The sequence below is a fragment of the Chlamydotis macqueenii genome, chromosome 25, assembly GCF_036417535.1.
Source record: "Chlamydotis macqueenii isolate bChlMac1 chromosome 25, bChlMac1.mat, whole genome shotgun sequence".
Taxonomy (NCBI): domain Eukaryota; kingdom Metazoa; phylum Chordata; class Aves; order Otidiformes; family Otididae; genus Chlamydotis; species Chlamydotis macqueenii.
Window position 1 is genome coordinate 6,213,507 of NC_141580.1, and position 20,639 is coordinate 6,234,145.

Below are 20,639 nucleotides of genomic sequence, written 5' to 3' on the forward strand. Positions count from 1 at the left end.
TGAGGGCCTCCTGCCTTTGTGGGCATTTGTGGGACACAGAGACACAGCAAGGCAAGGCCTGATGATCCCTTGCAGCAGAGCAGCCGGCTAGGACTTCCTGGGCTGCAAGGGATGGTGCCCAAAAGAGGAGTCCCTGCAGAGTGTCCCAAGCTGCCATCCCTCTGTGAATGGAGAAGGGTCTCCTGGTGCCCTCAGCCCCTTTCACCCCAGAGCAACAGCCTTCTCCTTTGTCAGCCAGGGGAGTGTCCACAGAGGGAAGGACCATATGGAGGCCAGGCTTGAATGCAGCAGGACTTTAATGAGTGAAAAAAAGGGGAAACAAAGTCAGTCTGAGTGGAAGACAGCAGTGCATGGAATCATGGAGGAAGGCAAGAGTCTACTGTTCTTGGCTGTGGTGAAGGTCTTGCATGATGTCCCTCTGCCTGTCCCATAGCGGGAGAGGAGGCAGACTGTCCTCACCAGGCTGGGCTCAGTGGGACCTTCCTGCCATGGGGAACCAAAGCAAGCAAAGAAAATGGAGAGCAAGGTAACGTCGGTCAGCTAGGTTGTATATAAAATGCAGGAGATGGATCCTGTGCCCAGCACCACGTTCTGAGTTCCTCAAGGCATTTCCCTGGGTCTTTACGACAGGAGGTGTCTTCTGTCATGGTGGCGGCTGGCAAAGCCGGAGAGGTCACAGCAGTCAGAGTTGATGGGCACTCCGTAATGGCTGAGGATGTTGCCAACAGCAGCGGAGGTGGAGGAGCCCACAGCGGTGTTCTGTGGGAAGGAGCTGAGGATGGGTCCGGGCAGGGTCACCACCACGGGAGAGGGCTCGATGACAACGGTGGAGTCCTGGCAGCGCCTGACACAGGGCTCATTGCAGCTGTTGGCCAGCGGGGTGGGGCCACAGTGTCGCAATGGCAGGCAGCGGTCGTGGCAGGACATGTCTCTGGGCTGGAGGTGCACCTGGGAGAGAGAGCAGGGAAGAAACAGAGCACAAGGGCAGATGAGGAGCAACCTGGTTAGCCTGTCACAAAGGACCCAAGGCCACTTCTGAGTGGGGAGATGGAGGCTCGGCCAGGAGACATGCAGTCTTCACGGCCCTTTGAAGAGCAGCCTGGCCCAGGGACGATCTCTTGTCGTGTATCGACCCAAAGACCCCTCAGCCACATCCCAGCCTCTCTCTAAGCAGACCTTCTCCTGCTTCCCTCTATCCTCAAAAGAAGACTCAAAGCACAGTCCGGGACAGGGCCAATACCAGCTCGGACGGCTCTCAAAGATCCGATCTGACCTTGGCAGAGGAGAAGGAGGCGCTTCAAACTCACCTGATTCCCAAGCAGAAGGAGGCAAGAGAAGTGAGTGAAGGAGCAGGGCTTTGGGCTACCTTTTATACCTGCCCTTCATTGCCGCAGGCCCACGGGCACCCTTGGCAGAGGTAACAATCTTCTGCCAAGCTCATCTTGCATGCAAAGCATCACAGCTAATGGTAGGGGCTGTGCTTTGGTTTCCTGCACTGCTGCCTTCTCATTTCCAGATCTGGGCCATGCCCCTTCCTCTAGGAAGGCTCCTTCTGAGCACTGGCGTGACATGCCACAGGCTTTCTAGGACAGGAATGCAGCAGTGCAGGAGGAAGACCCAGCTCAACGGCTGGACGAGTACAAAGTAGGCCAGTGACACCAGCCTGGCTGACTCTGGTGGGGCTGTTTGCAGTATCATTGTCAGGAAGAAGCTGCGGCCATTCTTAGCTGGAAGCCCAAGGCTTCCTGTGTATGAGGATGTGCCATGTCCAGTCTACCTCTTTCCTGTCCTCCTCAGATCACCCTCCACATGCTCACCTGGTTTTGCCTTGCCAGGTGTGTGCATTGCGCTGCTGGGTTTTGACCTCACCCTGTCTAACACTGCCCCCAGGAAAACATTGCAATGTGTTTTGACTCACATCCTCTCTGGGCAGTCTCTAAGTGCACAAACAATGCCACGCGCTTCCTAGGACCTTGTCCTTCCCCAGCATGCTCTAACCCTTCTGCGGGCTGTCTCAGGCGTCCTCAGCAGAGTCCGCGGTTGGCTGCGTTCCTACGTGCGTGCTGGTCCTGAGTGCTTTTGTGAGCAGCTGTGTTTGTGTGAAGTCACGTGGGAGCACAAATGTGTGCCTGATTCCCTGCTGATGTGCAGGCACCTGTGTGGATGTGTCTTTGTGTGTCGCTCGTCAAGAGGGAACGTGCTGCTCACGGCAGGATCACTCTCCACTGCTGCGTCCCTGAGCAGCACAGAGCAGCAGGTTCGCAGGGTGAGAAGGAGGCTGAGTGCAGCTGAATGGTGGAGCCTGATGTCGGTGTGTTGAGTGGAAGGACAGACCGTGTGGCTTTCACAGGAAAAGCCAAAGAACTGATGAGTGCTTTGGACTTGAGTCCACAAGGCCCTCCATGTCCTGCATTGGAATGTTGATGGCAGTGTCCAGCAGCTGCCTCTGGGAGGGAACGGACGCTGCATTCAAGACCACATCCCTCAAAGCCTGCTGCTGTCCCCCAGCGGTGTCCAGAAGGGACTCTCTTTCCAACAAGGGCTGTGCATGCTGTGTAAAGTTCCTGAGCCCACTTCCCCTGGCAGATGTCTTTGTGCCTGGGATCAGGTCCAATGTGCAGACAGGGCAGCCATTGCTTCCCTCCTTCCCTTCAGTGACCTTGGGTGCCATCATTGCCAGGGAGCTCTGCTGGGAGAGCCCAGCCAAGGCTGATTGCCCTGACTGCAGGAGCACTTTTGCAACAAAACTATTGCAGGAGCAGAATGCCATGGGAAACTGTCCTGCAGCGCACAGGGTCCCCGGAAAGATGGTTAACCTTCTAGGACAGCCTCCTGAGAGCACCAGGATGGTCCTGTGCAATGTGCAGAATGGTTAGTTGGGAAAAGCCAAAGCACAGCCGGACTGGAAACGTGCAAGGGAGGTGAAGGGAGCAAGGAAAGGTATCTCTGAGGCAATGGACAGCAAAAGGAAGGGTAAGCGGGTGCGAGGTCATTGGTGGGTGAGGGAGAGGGCCTGGCAACAAACGGTAGGGAAAAGGCTGAGGTACTGGGTGCCTATTTCTCCTCGGTTCTGAATGGTATGACTTCTCCTCACGCCTGCCACATCCCTGAGCCTCCCTGAAGACTCTCTGGGAATGAAGCAGCACCCACAGTAGCAGAAGGAAGAACCAGGGTGCTCCGACTCCCATTTGGACAGACAGAAGCTGATGGGATCAACTGGGATGCATCTAAGGGTGCTCCAGGAGCTGACTGGACAGCCTCTACTCAGTCGCTGGAAGCAAGACGGAGCAAACACTCTCAGAGGTCATTCCTGTACCCATGGAAGGCAAGAAGGGGCTTGGGAGCAGCTCACATGGCTTTAGCGAGGGCAAAGCAGTAGAAGCAGCAAAGCTCCTCTCCAAGGAGCCTGTGCGCAGGGAAATGCACAGTCAGCCCCCCCCACAGCAACACGTACACACAGGTGATCCAGCACAGACGCTTATACGTACGCCTGCTCCTGCATGCACGTATTTGCATAGAGATTTACATGCGCGCTCATCTCCAGGGATGTGCAGACATAACAGCACACGTCTTTGCCCATGCACTCTCATGGATGCAGACCGATGTCACACCCATGCGTGCTCCACAGCACATGCCCGTGAGAAAGCACATACCCAGTCGTGAGGAGGTGTGCCCAAACACACTCGCACACAACCTTTGCGCACACTCAGGCTTGCGTGTGCATTGTCCCAGGCACACGCAGATACACATGCGTGTGAATGAAGACATGACCAGAGCCAGAGCAACACGGCTGTGAGCACGAACATGTACCCATATACCTCTGGAGACCACCTGGTCCACCCCCAAGGCTCAAGCAGGGCCCCCCAGGGGCAGTCACCCAGGACCGTGTCTGGGTGGCTTTTCACTGTCTCTAAGGAAGGAAACTCGGTGAGCGTCCCGGGCATCCCACGCAAGTTCTCAGTCATTCCCGCAGCGCACTACCACGTGCTGCCTTGTTGCCGGGGCACAGGACACTGTGCAGATCCCATCCACAGACGGGTTACTCCAGTTTGGTCACACATGCGTTTAGAGAGTTTTGTTGCAATGGGAACAGATCCAGTCATCCTTTCAGCTGTCAAACACAACAGGCCGGCCAGCGTTGCCAGTGAACAAATGCCAGCAGCCTTTCTATCCTTACTTCTTAGGGCGTAAATCAAGGGCTTCAGCTGCAGAGGAAGAGCGGTGTAACAAACAGGCACTGCTCTGTCAGTTGACGGTTTACATCACCCTAAAACTCCCAGCCTCTGGCACACATGCCCTTAGTTTGAAGTATAAAGCCTGCACGGATCCTGTGCCCTTTTTGTACCTTTCCAAGATCTCTTTTCTTGCGCAAGCAAACCAAGGGTCATGCCAAGAGCCAGGAGCAGCACTTTGGCAAAAGGGCTTAGCCACCTGTCTGGAGAAATGCCATCCCTCCCTCTTCTACAAGGACAATGGCAGATGGCATCATCGTGGAGAGGGACCTTCTGCTTGTTGCCACGTTTACTGCGGTAGGCTGAGGAAGGCCAGCTGTGCTGCTGCTGCTTATGGTTATCAACAGCACGGAGAGGGAGGAAAGATTTCTGACATGGAAGTGAAAGACCTTGAGAAAGCTTTGCCTTTCAGTCATTCTGAGAGATGCCCGTGAGGCATAATTCCCTGGTGGAGGACAGCGGTATGGGGTTTTGCAGTCTTCTCCCGTGCTGATCTTCGCGTTCCCGGTCATGCTCTGCATCAGAGCAGTGTGATCCCCCTCAGAAACACATCGTTTCACTGTCCCCGTTTCTGTGGTGACTACCTGCAGCTGCCACAGGCTCAGCTCCAGTTTCCAGGCTCAGCACAGTCAGCAGCATGGGTGATGCTTCCCTGCTGTGGTCTACGGGCCATGCGGCCTACCTTGGGCAGCGGAGGGCAGAGGAAAGTGGCATACGAGCTGTGGGCCATCCCAAAGGCTGTTCTCAACACTAGCGCACCTGCTCTTCTGCAAAGCAGAGCATCTTGCGCAGCCCCACCCTCTCCCACCACCGCCTCGGCACAGCTCCAACTGCAGCAAGAGGAATGTTCTGTCTCAAGAGCTCATGGGGTGGCTGGCACCTGAGGGCCTCCTGCCTTTGTGGGCATTTGTGGGACACAGAGACACAGCAAGGCAAGGCCTGATGATCCCTTGCAGCAGAGCAGCCGGCTAGGACTTCCTGGGCTGCAAGGGATGGTGCCCAAAAGAGGAGTCCCTGCAGAGTGTCCCAAGCTGCCATCCCTCTGTGAATGGAGAAGGGTCTCCTGGTGCCCTCAGCCCCTTTCACCCCAGAGCAACAGCCTTCTCCTTTGTCAGCCAGGGGAGTGTCCACAGAGGGAAGGACCATATGGAGGCCAGGCTTGAATGCAGCAGAACTTTAATGAGTGAAAAAAAGGGGAAACAAAGTCAGTCTGAGTGGAAGACAGCAGTGCATGGAATCATGGAGGAAGGCAAGAGTCTACTGTTCTTGGCTGTGGTGAAGGTCTTGCATGATGTCCCTCTGCCTGTCCCATAGCGGGAGAGGAGGCAGACTGTCCTCACCAGGCTGGGCTCAGTGGGACCTTCCTGCCATGGGGAACCAAAGCAAGCAAAGAAAATGGAGAGCAAGGTAACGTCGGTCAGCTAGGTTGTATATAAAATGCAGGAGATGGGTCCTGTGCCCAGCACCACGTTCTGAGTTCCTCAAGGCATTTCCCTGGGTCTTTACGACAGGAGGTGTCTTCTGTCATGGTGGCGGCTGGCAAAGCCGGAGAGGTCACAGCAGTCAGAGTTGATGGGCACTCCGTAATGGCTGAGGATGTTGCCAACAGCAGCGGAGGTGGAGGAGCCCACAGCGGTGTTCTGTGGGAAGGAGCTGAGGATGGGTCCGGGCAGGGTCACCACCACGGGAGAGGGCTCGATGACAACGGTGGAGTCCTGGCAGCGCCTGACACAGGGCTCATTGCAGCTGTTGGCCAGCGGGGTGGGGCCACAGTGTCGCAATGGCAGGCAGCGGTCGTGGCAGGACATGTCTCTGGGCTGGAGGTGCACCTGGGAGAGAGAGCAGGGAAGAAACAGAGCACAAGGGCAGATGAGGAGCAACCTGGTTAGCCTGTCACAAAGGACCCAAGGCCACTTCTGAGTGGGGAGATGGAGGCTCGGCCAGGAGACATGCAGTCTTCACGGCCCTTTGAAGAGCAGCCTGGCCCAGGGACGATCTCTTGTCGTGTATCGACCCAAAGACCCCTCAGCCACATCCCAGCCTCTCTCTAAGCAGACCTTCTCCTGCTTCCCTCTATCCTCAAAAGAAGACTCAAAGCACAGTCCGGGACAGGGCCAATACCAGCTGGGATGGCTCTCAAAGATCCGATCTGACCTTGGCAGAGGAGAAGGAGGCGCTTCAAACTCACCTGATTCCCAAGGAGAAGGAGGCAAGAGAAGTGAGTGAAGGAGCAGGGCTTTGGGCTACCTTTTATACCTGCCCTTCATTGCCGCAGGCCCACGGGCACCCTTGGCAGAGGTAACAATCTTCTGCCAAGCTCATCTTGCATGCAAAGCATCACAGCTAATGGTAGGGGCTGTGCTTTGGTTTCCTGCACTGCTGCCTTCTCATTTCCAGATCTGGGCCATGCCCCTTCCTCTAGGAAGGCTCCTTCTGAGCACTGGCGTGACATGCCACAGGCTTTCTAGGACAGGAATGCAGCAGTGCAGGAGGAAGACCCAGCTCAACGGCTGGACGAGTACAAAGTAGGCCAGTGACACCAGCCTGGCTGACTCTGGTGGGGCTGTTTGCAGTATCATTGTCAGGAAGAAGCTGCGGCCATTCTTAGCTGGAAGCCCAAGGCTTCCTGTGTATGAGGATGTGCCATGTCCAGTCTACCTCTTTCCTGTCCTCCTCAGATCACCCTCCACATGCTCACCTGGTTTTGCCTTGCCAGGTGTGTGCATTGCGCTGCTGGGTTTTGACCTCACCCTGTCTAACACTGCCCCCAGGAAAACATTGCAATGTGTTTTGACTCACATCCTCTCTGGGCAGTCTCTAAGTGCACAAACAATGCCACGCGCTTCCTAGGACCTTGTCCTTCCCCAGCATGCTCTAACCCTTCTGCGGGCTGTCTCAGGCGTCCTCAGCAGAGTCCGCGGTTGGCTGCGTTCCTACGTGCGTGCTGGTCCTGAGTGCTTTTGTGAGCAGCTGTGTTTGTGTGAAGTCACGTGGGAGCACAAATGTGTGCCTGATTCCCTGCTGATGTGCAGGCACCTGTGTGGATGTGTCTTTGTGTGTCGCTCGTCAAGAGGGAACGTGCTGCTCACGGCAGGATCACTCTCCACTGCTGCGTCCCTGAGCAGCACAGAGCAGCAGGTTCGCAGGGTGAGAAGGAGGCTGAGTGCAGCTGAATGGTGGAGCCTGATGTCGGTGTGTTGAGTGGAAGGACAGACCGTGTGGCTTTCACAGGAAAAGCCAAAGAACTGATGAGTGCTTTGGACTTGAGTCCACAAGGCCCTCCATGTCCTGCATTGGAATGTTGATGGCAGTGTCCAGCAGCTGCCTCTGGGAGGGAACGGACGCTGCATTCAAGACCACATCCCTCAAAGCCTGCTGCTGTCCCCCAGCGGTGTCCAGAAGGGACTCTCTTTCCAACAAGGGCTGTGCATGCTGTGTAAAGTTCCTGAGCCCACTTCCCCTGGCAGATGTCTTTGTGCCTGGGATCAGGTCCAATGTGCAGACAGGGCAGCCATTGCTTCCCTCCTTCCCTTCAGTGACCTTGGGTGCCATCATTGCCAGGGAGCTCTGCTGGGAGAGCCCAGCCAAGGCTGATTGCCCTGACTGCAGGAGCACTTTTGCAACAAAACTATTGCAGGAGCAGAATGCCATGGGAAACTGTCCTGCAGCGCACAGGGTCCCCGGAAAGATGGTTAACCTTCTAGGACAGCCTCCTGAGAGCACCAGGATGGTCCTGTGCAATGTGCAGAATGGTTAGTTGGGAAAAGCCAAAGCACAGCCGGACTGGAAACGTGCAAGGGAGGTGAAGGGAGCAAGGAAAGGTATCTCTGAGGCAATGGACAGCAAAAGGAAGGGTAAGCGGGTGCGAGGTCATTGGTGGGTGAGGGAGAGGGCCTGGCAACAAACGGTAGGGAAAAGGCTGAGGTACTGGGTGCCTATTTCTCCTCGGTTCTGAATGGTATGACTTCTCCTCACGCCTGCCACATCCCTGAGCCTCCCTGAAGACTCTCTGGGAATGAAGCAGCACCCACAGTAGCAGAAGGAAGAACCAGGGTGCTCCGACTCCCATTTGGACAGACAGAAGCTGATGGGATCAACTGGGATGCATCTAAGGGTGCTCCAGGAGCTGACTGGACAGCCTCTACTCAGTCGCTGGAAGCAAGACGGAGCAAACACTCTCAGAGGTCATTCCTGTACCCATGGAAGGCAAGAAGGGGCTTGGGAGCAGCTCACATGGCTTTAGCGAGGGCAAAGCAGTAGAAGCAGCAAAGCTCCTCTCCAAGGAGCCTGTGCGCAGGGAAATGCACAGTCAGCCCCCCCCACAGCAACACGTACACACAGGTGATCCAGCACAGACGCTTATACGTACGCCTGCTCCTGCATGCACGTATTTGCATAGAGATTTACATGCGCGCTCATCTCCAGGGATGTGCAGACATAACAGCACATATCCGCGCACGTCTTTGCCCATGCACTCTCATGGATGCAGACCGATGTCACACCCATGCGTGCTCCACAGCACATGCCCGTGAGAAAGCACATACCCAGTCGTGAGGAGGTGTGCCCAAACACACTCGCACACAACCTTTGCGCACACTCAGGCTTGCGTGTGCATTGTCCCAGGCACACGCAGATACACATGCGTGTGAATGAAGACATGACCAGAGCCAGAGCAACACGGCTGTGAGCACGAACATGTACCCATATACCTCTGGAGACCACCTGGTCCACCCCCAAGGCTCAAGCAGGGCCCCCCAGGGGCAGTCACCCAGGACCGTGTCTGGGTGGCTTTTCACTGTCTCTAAGGAAGGAAACTCGGTGAGCGTCCCGGGCATCCCACGCAAGTTCTCAGTCATTCCCGCAGCGCACTACCACGTGCTGCCTTGTTGCCGGGGCACAGGACACTGTGCAGATCCCATCCACAGACGGGTTACTCCAGTTTGGTCACACATGCGTTTAGAGAGTTTTGTTGCAATGGGAACAGATCCAGTCATCCTTTCAGCTGTCAAACACAACAGGCCGGCCAGCGTTGCCAGTGAACAAATGCCAGCAGCCTTTCTATCCTTACTTCTTAGGGCGTAAATCAAGGGCTTCAGCTGCAGAGGAAGAGCGGTATAACAAACAGGCACTGCTCTGTCAGTTGACGGTTTACATCACCCTAAAACTCCCAGCCTCTGGCACACATGCCCTTAGTTTGAAGTATAAAGCCTGCACGGATCCTGTGCCCTTTTTGTACCTTTCCAAGATCTCTTTTCTTGCGCAAGCAAACCAAGGGTCATGCCAAGAGCCAGGAGCAGCACTTTGGCAAAAGGGCTTAGCCACCTGTCTGGAGAAATGCCATCCCTCCCTCTTCTACAAGGACAATGGCAGATGGCATCATCGTGGAGAGGGACCTTCTGCTTGTTGCCACGTTTACTGCGGTAGGCTGAGGAAGGCCAGCTGTGCTGCTGCTGCTTATGGTTATCAACAGCACGGAGAGGGAGGAAAGATTTCTGACATGGAAGTGAAAGACCTTGAGAAAGCTTTGCCTTTCAGTCATTCTGAGAGATGCCCGTGAGGCATAATTCCCTGGTGGAGGACAGCGGTATGGGGTTTTGCAGTCTTCTCCCGTGCTGATCTTCGCGTTCCCGGTCATGCTCTGCATCAGAGCAGTGTGATCCCCCTCAGAAACACATCGTTTCACTGTCCCCGTTTCTGTGGTGACTACCTGCAGCTGCCACAGGCTCAGCTCCAGTTTCCAGGCTCAGCACAGTCAGCAGCATGGGTGATGCTTCCCTGCTGTGGTCTACGGGCCATGCGGCCTACCTTGGGCAGCGGAGGGCAGAGGAAAGTGGCATACGAGCTGTGGGCCATCCCAAAGGCTGTTCTCAACACTAGCGCACCTGCTCTTCTGCAAAGCAGAGCATCTTGCGCAGCCCCACCCTCTCCCACCACCGCCTCGGCACAGCTCCAACTGCAGCAAGAGGAATGTTCTGTCTCAAGAGCTCATGGGGTGGCTGGCACCTGAGGGCCTCCTGCCTTTGTGGGCATTTGTGGGACACAGAGACACAGCAAGGCAAGGCCTGATGATCCCTTGCAGCAGAGCAGCCGGCTAGGACTTCCTGGGCTGCAAGGGCTGTGCTTTGTTTTCCTGCACTGCTTCCTTCTCATTTCTACATTTGTGCCATGCCCGTTCCCAGATACAGTTTTCTTGTGAGCTGTGCGATGAAATGTCCCAGGGTTTCTTGGGCAGGAATGCAACGGTGCTTGCAGAAGACTCAGCTCAAGGGCTGAATGGGTCTGGATCAGCAAAGCGACTCAGATGTGACTGTTGGAAGTGCCCTTCTGAGGAAAAAGTTGAGTTGTCCTCAGCTGGCTGCTATGGGCTCCTGTGGATGAGGACGTTCCATGACCTTGTCTTTCCCTCCTTCTTCAGCTCACCCCAACAGCCCCTTGTTTTTTCTTTCCCAGAACCTCCTAGGTTTTGATTGCCTAACCTGCCCAGCCCCCAAGGATCCTCAGCAGTGTCCATGTTTCGTTGTGTTCCTATGTGTGTTCCTGTCTTTTCTCTTCTTGTAAGCAGCCAGGTTTGTGTAGATGCACCTGGCAGCACAAATTTGTCTATGCTGTCATGCATGATCCTCTGTGTGTGTGTGTCCTTGTGTGTCACTCATGAAGAGGAGATGTGCTGCTAATGGCACGGACACTCTCCACTGCTCTGTCCATGAGCAGCACAGAGCAGCACATACCCAGGGTCAGAAGCAGCCTGAGGGCAGCTGAGTGGTGATGGCACCAGCCTGCTAGAGATTTGCAGGAAAGAGACACTGAAATGCAGCCCCTCTGTCCTGATCTCTCCTTTTCTTCTACCTCCAGGAAAGCCAAAGTTCTGACGGCTGCTTTGGACTTGAGCCCCAAAGGATCTTCATGTCCTGCATTGGCATCTCAGCGTGAGTGCCCAGCAACTGCCTCTGGGAGGGAAGGGACATTGGATCTGAGATCATATCCCCCAGACCCTACTGCTCTCCCACACTCGCGACCAGAACAGACTCTTTCTGCCGAGGACTGTGCACAGTGGGTAAATTTTCTAAGCCCATCGCCCCTCCTGAACGTCTGTCAGCCTGAGCTCAGGTCCAGCTTGCAGGCAGTGCAGCCGAGGGCTTTACCCCTTCTCTTCAGTGACCTCAGTGTGATCAGTGCCAGGGAGCTCTTCTGGGAGAGCTCAGCCAGGCCTGATTCCCCTCTCCGTGTGTCCGCTCCTGAGCTGAGGCTCCGGTGTAGCTGAGGGCCAAGCCCATTGCTTTCTGCTGAGGTAACAGGCACTGGGGATGTGAGAAAGGCAGGCAAAGTGTGTGCGTAGAGTTTAGCAAGACATTTGACAGCCCTTCTTGTGATTCCTTTATGACCAAATAAGGGACAAACAGGGTCAGTGGGAGGGTGGTTAGAAAACTGTCTGGAGCACCAGGCTCAGAGAGTTGTGATCTTGGTGTGAACCCCAGATTGCTGACACTTATTAGTGGGTTCTTGTAGTAGGGCCAACACTGTTTAGTGTTTTCATGAACGCCATGAGTAGTGGGAAGTGGGGAATTCTTAGTAAATCTGTGGACAACACCTAGCAAGGAGAATGATCTGTCACTTTCTGACACGGCTCCTTTTGAGAGGACATGGACAGGCTGGAGAAATGAGCTGACTGGAAGCTCACAAAGGCCAAAAAGAGCAAGGCCAAGGTTTTGCATTTGAAGGCGAAATGAGTCCATGCAGTCATGCAGGCTGGGGGCTGTCTGCCGAGGAATCAGATCCCCAGATCTGCCTTTGCAGCAAACAGGAGCAACTGCCTCCTGAGCTGTGTTAGTCAAAGTGTGGATGGCTGGGCCAGAAAGTGACCCTGCCCCTCTGGCCCTTGTCATACCACATCTGGAGAACTGCATCCGCCTTGGGGCTCTAAAGGTTGCTTCCAACATAAACTATTCTATGCTTCTCTGATTCTAAGTGTGATGGTTTAGTCCAAATCACCACACAGTTTCTCGCTCACTCTCCCCCTCCCCAGGGGGATGGGGGAGAGAACTGGGAAGGAAGGAGAACTCGTGGGTTGAGATGAAGACAATTTACTAAAATAAAAGGGAAAACTACAATAATAACAGAATATAAGGATATTAAAAAATATACAAAGTGAACAATATGTGTTTTCTCACCACCCGATGTCCCAATGACCGATACAGCCCGTCCCGAGCAGCAATCACGGAAACAAAACCGAGCAGCAAGCAAAGGAGCAAAAGGGAGCCAGCAAGGTAGGGGGAACGATGCCAGCAAAAACAAGCAGGAAGGATGGATGCCAGGAAGGCAGATACCCACCCTCGCCTGCCCCCACTTCTCTACTGAGCATGATGTTTATGGCATGGAATACTCTCTTTGGCCAGTTTGGATCAATTATGCTGTCTGTCTTTCTCCCAGCTTCCTGCATCTGCAAATTAGCGAGACTTGGAAAGCAGGACGGTGTCCTTGGTCTCATTCACAACAACTGGTATCATCAGGGTGTTTATCAACATTCTTCACACACAAAATCCAAAACATACCAGCTACTGAGAGGAAAAGTTAACTCCATCCCTGCCAAAACCACGACATAAGTCAATGAGGGGACAGACAAACCTGACATGTGAGGAGAATTGGAGAGAGACAGGCCTGTCCATTTTGGAGAAGTGAAGGCTCTGGGGAGACATTCTTGCTTTCAACAGCAACTTAGTTAGAGAGATGAGAGAAAATGGAACAAGGCACTGGAAGTGTCCAGGAGGTAGCATATGGGGAGTTCTGATTAAGACATGAGACTAGAAGAAATAGGGAAGAACTGAATGAGTTTCCCAGGGAGACTACGCAATCCCCATCCTGGAAAGTGTTGAACAATGGACTGAATGTGACCTTGAGCAACTTGGTCTAATGGGATCTGTTCTGAGGAGAGGGGTGATCCAGGTGACCTCTGGAGGTCCCTCCTCACCTGTGTTCTGACTCAGTGACGCCCCATCTCCCCTGCCCACCCTGAACCCTGCACGCCCATGGGCACAGTTGTCCTCACAGCCCCTTGGCCACAACACAACTTGGAGGCATCTTGCTGAGAGTGCAGAGAGGCAGCTGGAGGGAGGCTCTGGAGTCTCCTCGCTGTCACCCGCAGGAAATGAGTGGGTGCTGTTTCCAGCCGCTGAGCTGGGAGGCAGCTGTGGGCAGGTGGTGGATGTCCCGGGGCAGGGCCGTGCTGCTGTGCCAGGCTGCAGCTGGCAGTGTGGGGGCTTCTTGGTGGTGGGCAGTCGTTGGTGGAGGAGGGGAGAGTGCGTTTGTGAGGAGAGCAAGCTGTGCCGGTGCAGAGGCAGGGAGCAGTGCGGGGGCGGGCGAGAGGCCGAGCTGGGCCGGCGCAGGGCTGAGCGGCGGGGCGGAGCTGGCGGCGGCGGAGAGGTTCGGTTCGGTGCGGAGGCGTGGCGGGCGGAGCAGAGAGGCGGGGCTGTCGGGGCGCAGCGAGGCTCGGGCGGCGGAGCGGCGGGATGCGGCGGTGGCGGGGCTGGGGGCTGTCGGGGCTGGCCGCGGTGCTGCTGGGTGCGCGGGGCTGGCGGCGGTGGCTGGGGGCCGGGGGCCGGGGCTGTGCCCGGGGTGGAACACCGGGGGCGGGCGAGGGCCAACTCTTCCCTCTCCTTCTTCCAAGTGGCTTCTGCGTGCCTCCCTGCCCCTCTGCCGTCTCTCGTCCCCCTTTCCAAACCCCCTGAGCCCCCTCTGCCTGTTTGCCCCATTTCTCCGTCGCCTCTGTCCATAGGAGCCTGCTTGCGCGTACGGCTGCCTTTCCATGCACTCTCTCCTTGCCCTGTGCATTCAGCAGTTCTCATTGCCCTCAGCCCTTCCCTGTAACAACCCCTCTCCCTGTCCGGTTTCCCCCTCTTCATACATTCTGCCAGCCATTCTTTGCACCATCTCTTTATGCTACTCTTTCTTTTTTGGGACCCCTTTCTGATCTGCCTCTCTGCTTCCTTCAGATCTGTAGGCACAAGGTTGCTTTCCTGCACCCCACCAGATATCTGCTCATTTCGTTGTGAATTCAGCATTTATTCTCCTTCTGAATTCATCCCTGCTTCCTTCACTCTAACACACCCAACTCCTGTCCCCTCTCCCTCTCACCATTCATCTATCCATGCACCTGACATTCATCCATGCATCCATTTCAAATTCCCTCCCAGACTTCTCCCCGTGCTCCACACACCCACCCCGGGATGACTCTCCTTCCCTGTCCATGAGCACATTGTCCCCATTTGTGCCGGTCCGGCTCTGTCTCACAGACACTCTAGAAAGTGGGATCTCTCCCACTTTCTTTCCCATTCTCACGATCTCTCTGGGAAAACAGCCACGAGAGCTGGGTGATCTCTGGTGATGTTTCGCCTTTCCTTCTCCTTTCCGGCAGTGGCTGCGGGCAGAGCCCAGGTGCAGCAGGAGCCGTCGGCACAGACCACCGAGGGCACCGCCATCAGCATCAACTGCTCACACCCCAACATACTGAACAGCGACAACATCCACTGGTACCGGCAGCTCCCGGGCCGAGGCCCCGCATTCATCGCACTCGCTCACAAAGGAACCAAAGCGGTGTCGGAGCCGGCGGGGCGGCTGTCGGTGGCGGCAGACCGGCGGTCCAGCGGCCTGTGGCTGTCCCGGCCGGGGCGCGGGGACGCGGCGGTGTATTACTGCGCCGTGGGAGACACGGCGAGAGGAGCCGGGGCTGCGGCCGGGCACGAACCGCGCCGGGCGGGGCCGGGCGTGCGTGTCGGGGGCGGGGGCGGGGGGACAGCCCCGTGCGGGCCCGCCAGGGGGCGCTGCCGCTCCGCCCGCCGGGGCCGCCTCGCCCCGCCCGGCCCCGGGCCCCGGGACGCTTCCCCCGCCCGGGAACGGCACCGCCACCGCCACCGCCACCGCCACCGCCACCGGCAGCGGCAGCGGCAGCAGCCGCCCTCCCGGCGGGACGCGGACAGAAATCCCCCCCGCCAGTGGCAGAGGCGGCGGGGGCGGAATGGCGAGCGGAGCGGGGGCGCTGGCCGGCGCTGCCCGGGAAGGAGCCGCTGCAGCCGCCGGCCCCGCTGGCTCCCGCCCAGGAGCAGCGCCTTTCTGCTCCGCACAGGGAGGCGGCCAGCACAGATCCTCCCGCCCACGGGCAGCCGGGCAGCGCTCGGGCCTGCCGCAGGGACCGCCCGCTGCTGCTGCTCAAAGGGCCGGGGATCTCTTTGCCCCCAGTGCCATAGCCAGGCACTGTTAGAACAGAAAGACCCAGCTGATACAGTGCTGACACACGCTATTCCTTTGGAAACACAACCAGGCGTTGTTTCCTGCTGCTAACTTTGTAAGTAGCCCAGACACACAATTCCAAACGGAATCCTCCAGCTCCAGTGCCCGCTCTGGACTGCTCCTGCTGGTGTTGGAAAGGCATCCCGAAAAGCCAGCAGTTCTACCTCGGCACCAACATGAGAAGCAGACATTGACTGTCACAGAGACCTTCAGGTGCATCCCACAGCAGCTGGTGTTGGGCACATAGACCTTGTTGCCCAGGATTCCCCTTAACATCAGCTTGAGAGCCTTTGGTGGTGAAGTCTGGGAGATAGGAGAGAAGCTTGAGCTGGGCACTTGTTATAGAATCAGAGAATCATAGATTAGTTTGGGTAGGAAGGGACCTTTAAAGGTCATCTAATCCAGCCTCCGTGGAAGGGACAGCAGGGCCATCTCCAACCAGATCAGGTTGCTCAGAGCCCTGTCCAACCTGGCCTTGAATGTTTCCTGGGATGGGGCATCCACCACTTCTCTGGGCAACCTGTTCCAGAGTTCCACCACCCTCAGTGTAAAAAGTTTTTTCCTAGTGTCTACTCTGAATATACCCCCTTCCATTTTAAAACCATTACCCCTAGTCTTATTGCAACAGAATCTACTGAAGAGCTTCTCCCCTTCTTTCCTGTAGGCCCTCTTTAGGTACTGTAAGGCCACTATAAGGTCTCCCCAGAGCCTTCTCTTCTCCAGGCTGAACAGCTGCTACTATCTCAGCCTGTTCTCACTGGAGAGCTGCTCCATTTTGTGGACTCATTTCAACAAGTCCACACCCCTCTGATGTCGGGGGCTTCAGAGCTGGATGCAGTACTGCACGTGGGGTCTCATAAGAGCAGACTTAAATGATTCAAGTTCAGACCTCAGGATTGAGCCAAAAACAGATTTTATATGTTGTCCTGTGGGGCTGAAGGTCTGCGTGCATGAGAGCTGTAAGGAGGCCTCAAAGCATGGGGTCGTGGGGCTGAATGTCTGAGGTGCATGAGAGCTTTAAGGAGGCCTCAGAGCATGGGGTCCTGGGCCCAGCCAGTCCCCAGTGAGGCTTATGTGGCTGTAGGACCTGACAAAGATGTGAAAATCCATCTTCACTGTCTCCAGAGGCAAAGAGAAATGGTTCAGCTCTCTTCTCTGCCTCGGCTGGGGACTGCTGTGGCAGCTGTAGCTGTATTAGAAGGGAACTCCTGGCAGGTTTGCAGTCATTGGAGAGCAGATGGCAGCCCACCGTCCTTCTGCCATGACCTCAACTGAACAACAGGACCCTGAAGACCTTGTGGGAGCCAGGTTGTGAACATGGCCTGCTATGCCAACAACCTGCTTCCTGCAGTCCCTGCCAAAGAAGTGAGCAAAGGGCCACGGGGGAGAAGTGTCAGAGGAGCCCTGCTCCAGGCAGCAGACGTCAGAAGAGATTAAAATCAAGTAGCCCTTTTTCTTGCCTGGGTGTTGTGGTTCTGTGGCCCAGGGTGGGACAAGCAGCTGGAGGTTGTGGGTAATGTGGGTGGGTGAAGGGACACAGAGGGACTGCCTGTCCAACAGAGAGCTGTGTTCCTCCATTCTCCCCCTGCCAGTTTGCAGGAGTGTGTCTGTCCATGTGTGGCTGGTTTCTGCAGCAGATGCGATTTCAAGAGATGTTTCTCTCCAGGTTCCCCCTCTGTGTTCAGAGGTGAAGGGAGAGAGTGTGCGAGACTTGAGTCCAGGCACTTGAGTGTGTGCCTGGTCCTATCTCCATCCCAACAGTCCCAGGGACAGGGTGGACATGGGACAAGGGTGGGTGCAGGGCTGCCTTCTCCAACTCCTGCAGAGCTGGGTGCAGGCCCATGCAGCTGGCTAGGTGGTTGATGTCAGAAGTTCACGAGGGATGCCTATGTCTCTGATAGACAATACTTAAACCATGAGTCTGTTATCTCTCTTGAGAACCTTCTTCTGGTAGAGGTGGGGTGCAGACATATGAGGGGTCTATCAGAGAGTTTGGGGACAGACCCAAAGGGGCCTGCCTGGAGCAGTAGGGAGATAGCTTTGCTCCACCCTCTGGGCTGTGGTTGAGAGGCCTCTTTGATGTATCAGAGACAGAAGAGGTGAAGATGCAAGCATCACGTCCCTCATGCTGGCAGGTTCCTGGGCACCCCATGAAGGGAGAGCGTGTCATGGTCCTTGTTTTCCTGGCAGCAATGCTGGGACTGGCAGACTTTGGTAAGATGTGACTTTCAGGCTGGGGAGAATGAGGCCAGAGTTTGGGCAGCTGGTGGTGGAAGGGAGGAGATGTGAGTCCTGACTCCCTGGGGGATGGGGGAGTGTTTCTGTAGGGGATGCAGAGGCTGCAGATGGGTGCGGCAAATAATCAGGGAGATGTCTGAAGTAATGGGCATCAGAGGAGGAATGAGACCTTACCCTAAATTTGCAGGAACTGAGCATTCCTCAATATGCTACTAATACATCTGACGCGTGGGAGAGGGAAAGATGATAGGGAGTGGAGCGATGCCAGCATGCAGGAGCTTCTCTCCTGGATGGATTTTATGAAATGCCACCAGTGTCTGTGGGGGTGGTTGTAAACCTTGTGGGAGAAACAGAGAAGGGTAACTTGATGCCAGAAGAGCTGACAGGCCATTGAAGGCCAAGGCAAGGGCAGAGGAGGTGGTGTGTCCTATGGAGGAACTGTTCTAGCAAGAAGATATGGTGAGAGGTGGGAGAGGAACAGCTCTTGTGGTCTGCTGCTGAAGGAGACGCCAGCAGGTAACCTAGCTCAGAGACAGATGTGGAATCAGTGGGTTGAAAGTCCAGTGAGTATGGCTGAAAAGCAGGATGATGTGGGGAGTGAGGAGTGGCAAGAACCCGCAGAAAGGAGTGTGCAGGGACAAACAGCTCAGCCTTTCAGAGGGTGGGAAAAGTGAGGTGGAAATGGGGACAGTGAGCAAACTGATCAAGCAATACCTGGGCAGGTGCACAGGCAAGCAACGCTGAAAGCCCTTTCTGGCTTTACAGGTCATGCCCAAAAGTACTCCGTTCTCCACTTTCCAGCAGAAACCACCATCCAGGTGGGACATCACACAACTCTGCACTGCAATTTCTCCACCAGCTCTTCCTATCCCATCTTGTGGTACCAGCAGCACCAGACCCAGTCCCCTTAGATGCTGTTATGGGTGAGCAAATGGAAGCCTCAGGAGAATTCAGGGAGGTTCTCCTCTGCACTGTCTGTGGAGACCTCCCAGGTGCTTCTGCACGTGCGGGATGCTGAACTCCAGGACAGCGCTGCCTATTTCTGTGCACTGAGCCCACACTGGTGCCCACAGCATGCAGCAGTGCACAGAAAGGTGGTGGGTCGGTGCTCTGAGGGGTGGTTCCCTCCCTGCCACTGCTTGCATGCAGCTCTGAGCTCAGCCTGCCCAGCAGTGGCAGCTGTGGGCTGTGGTGAGGCTGGGCCTCTGCCTCCCCAGTCTGTGCTGCTCTGAAGCACATGCCAGCGTGACTTTACAGCTGTGTCTAGATCTGGGGTCTTTGATGAAGAAAGGAGTCCAAGAAACCTGACCTGGGGCAGACCCGCTGGAGGCTACAGCAGAAACAAGCCCAACGTGGCTTGTAAATGCCCTCTGCTTAAAAGTGATGGTACACTGGAGTGAGTAAGTCAGGGCAAGTACCCTGTCAACTTGTCGTCTTCTTCTCTCGCCCTGTGCCTCTGCTGATAGCCACAGCTGGAGAATGAAGCTTGCGGTAGGAGGCACAACTGCTCTTATGCTTTTGCCATGTGACCACAGTAGCCGAAGGAAGGGAGAGCCCTTCCTTGCCCTGCATCTGGGAATCAGCAAGTGAAAAAGACCCATCAGCCAGGTGCTGGACAAGATTCTTTGTCCAAACCCTTCCTGCACTCATCCACTGGTGGAGTGTGGTCCCACTCTTTTTCAGGTCTCTTCTCCTCCTCAGCAAAATCATCGGTGCTTGTCTGCAAGGACACCCTATGTCCTTGAGTCCATGATGGTTTCTCTTTCCATCAGCTGGTAATCACATCTCAGTGACCTTGTTTCCTCCCACAGGCAATAGCAATGGTTGTGGGGAGCTATTCTCAGGCAATTCTACCCAGCACCGCATGTGGAAGCTCAGCTGGAGGGGGCTGACTTCCCAGCTGGATGCCACCCTATGAATTGGAGTCTATTGCTCATGAAGCATTGTCCACATGAGCTGAGAAGCCTAAGGTACTTGGTTGACTGGTTCCTGTCCTACTGCAGTTCCAAGATGGCCTACATCACACAAGTGATGTGGGTCTCCTCTGCAAGCCCAGCTGGGGTTTTTCATGCCCCTGGTTACCTCAGAGGGCTCCAGGCAGAGTGGATGCAGAATTGATGGCAGCCCTCGGTATCCTGCACTCCAGTGTGTCTCGAGTCCCTCGGACATTTCACCTCCTGCTGTTGGTTGCTCTCCAGAGCTGCAGAGGGCTTCAACACTCTACAGGCACAATTCTCTCACCACAAGCAAGGAATGACAAGCAGTGATGGCTCCCTGAGGATAGATGCAGGCTCAGGCTCTTTCTCCAGCTTCAGTGGGCTGTCCCAGGGATTTTCCTAAGGGCCACAGGGAAGAGAGCACAGCTGACAAGGATTGGCATCAGCCTGTCCTTGGGCACTGGTGCCTGGGCCTGGCTGGAGGTCCAAGAGCCAAGTGCCCCGCACAGGTGGATACAGGAGGTTGGTGACTTGCCTCCCCAAGCACCGTTGCTTCCAGAAGGGAGGAGTAGGCATTCAGTGTGGAGTGAATCCTCTCACTGTAGAGCTCTACACTCAGGTGAAATCAATCCCAGTGTACCTGCCATGTTGATGCCTCCTCCTTATGAAGTGGTCACATGGACTCCCTTCACTGTCAGGGTGCAGAAAGAAGAGCTTAGAGAATGTGATTCATCTGCTCTGAAATGAAAATCACAGGGAGGGGGAAAGCAAGTACCCTTTGGAAGTGCTAATGTCCTCCCCATGAGGATAAAGAGAGACTTGTTACCCAGCCAGTATTTCACAGCTCTGCGCTTTGGGGACTAGGCCAATCACACTCAAGTGTTTCCACGACAAAGCCCAAAATGGGTGGAAGGATGCACTGTTAAAAACTGCTGTGAGGTTTTAGATGTGG

At 55.6% G+C, this 20,639-nt stretch overlaps 3 protein-coding genes across 3 annotated transcripts; 1 reads left to right on the forward strand and 2 right to left on the reverse strand.

Moving 5' to 3' along the window:
• Window positions 1-621: 621 nt before the first annotated feature.
• LOC147597816 (feather beta keratin-like) lies at window positions 622-1,441 on the reverse strand. The gene is made up of 2 exons (XM_086766457.1): window positions 1,376-1,441; window positions 622-948 (listed from the first exon to the last, which is right to left on the reverse strand). Exons 1-2 carry the CDS (start codon window positions 1,439-1,441, stop codon window positions 622-624), a joined length of 393 nt encoding a protein of 130 aa, XP_086622583.1.
• A 4,293-nt stretch (window positions 1,442-5,734) lies between these two features.
• On the reverse strand, window positions 5,735-6,554 carry LOC147597817 (feather beta keratin-like). Its single transcript, XM_086766458.1, has 2 exons — window positions 6,489-6,554; window positions 5,735-6,061 (listed from the first exon to the last, which is right to left on the reverse strand). Exons 1-2 carry the CDS (start codon window positions 6,552-6,554, stop codon window positions 5,735-5,737), a joined length of 393 nt encoding a protein of 130 aa, XP_086622584.1.
• A 7,181-nt stretch (window positions 6,555-13,735) lies between these two features.
• LOC147597818 (uncharacterized) lies at window positions 13,736-17,042 on the forward strand. Its single transcript, XM_086766459.1, has 3 exons — window positions 13,736-13,787; window positions 14,641-15,243; window positions 16,999-17,042. Exons 1-3 carry the CDS (start codon window positions 13,736-13,738, stop codon window positions 17,040-17,042), a joined length of 699 nt encoding a protein of 232 aa, XP_086622585.1.
• The last annotated feature ends 3,597 nt before the right edge of the window (window positions 17,043-20,639 follow it).

Coding starts and splice junctions, on each gene's coding strand:
- LOC147597818 (XM_086766459.1), top strand. CDS start 13,736: ATGCGGCGGTGGCGGGGCTGGGGGCTGTCGGGGCTGGCCGCGGTGCTG. Junction 13,788..14,640: donor GCTGGCCGCGGTGCTGCTGG/GTGCGCGGGGCT, acceptor CCTTTCCGGCAG/TGGCTGCGGGCAGAGCCCAG. Junction 15,244..16,998: donor GAGGCGGCGGGGGCGGAATG/GCGAGCGGAGCG, acceptor TCTGTGGCCCAG/GGTGGGACAAGCAGCTGGAG.
- LOC147597816 (XM_086766457.1), bottom strand. CDS start 1,441: ATGAGCTTGGCAGAAGATTGTTACCTCTGCCAAGGGTGCCCGTGGGCC. Junction 949..1,375: donor CCTGCGGCAATGAAGGGCAG/GTATAAAAGGTA, acceptor TCTCTCTCCCAG/GTGCACCTCCAGCCCAGAGA.
- LOC147597817 (XM_086766458.1), bottom strand. CDS start 6,554: ATGAGCTTGGCAGAAGATTGTTACCTCTGCCAAGGGTGCCCGTGGGCC. Junction 6,062..6,488: donor CCTGCGGCAATGAAGGGCAG/GTATAAAAGGTA, acceptor TCTCTCTCCCAG/GTGCACCTCCAGCCCAGAGA.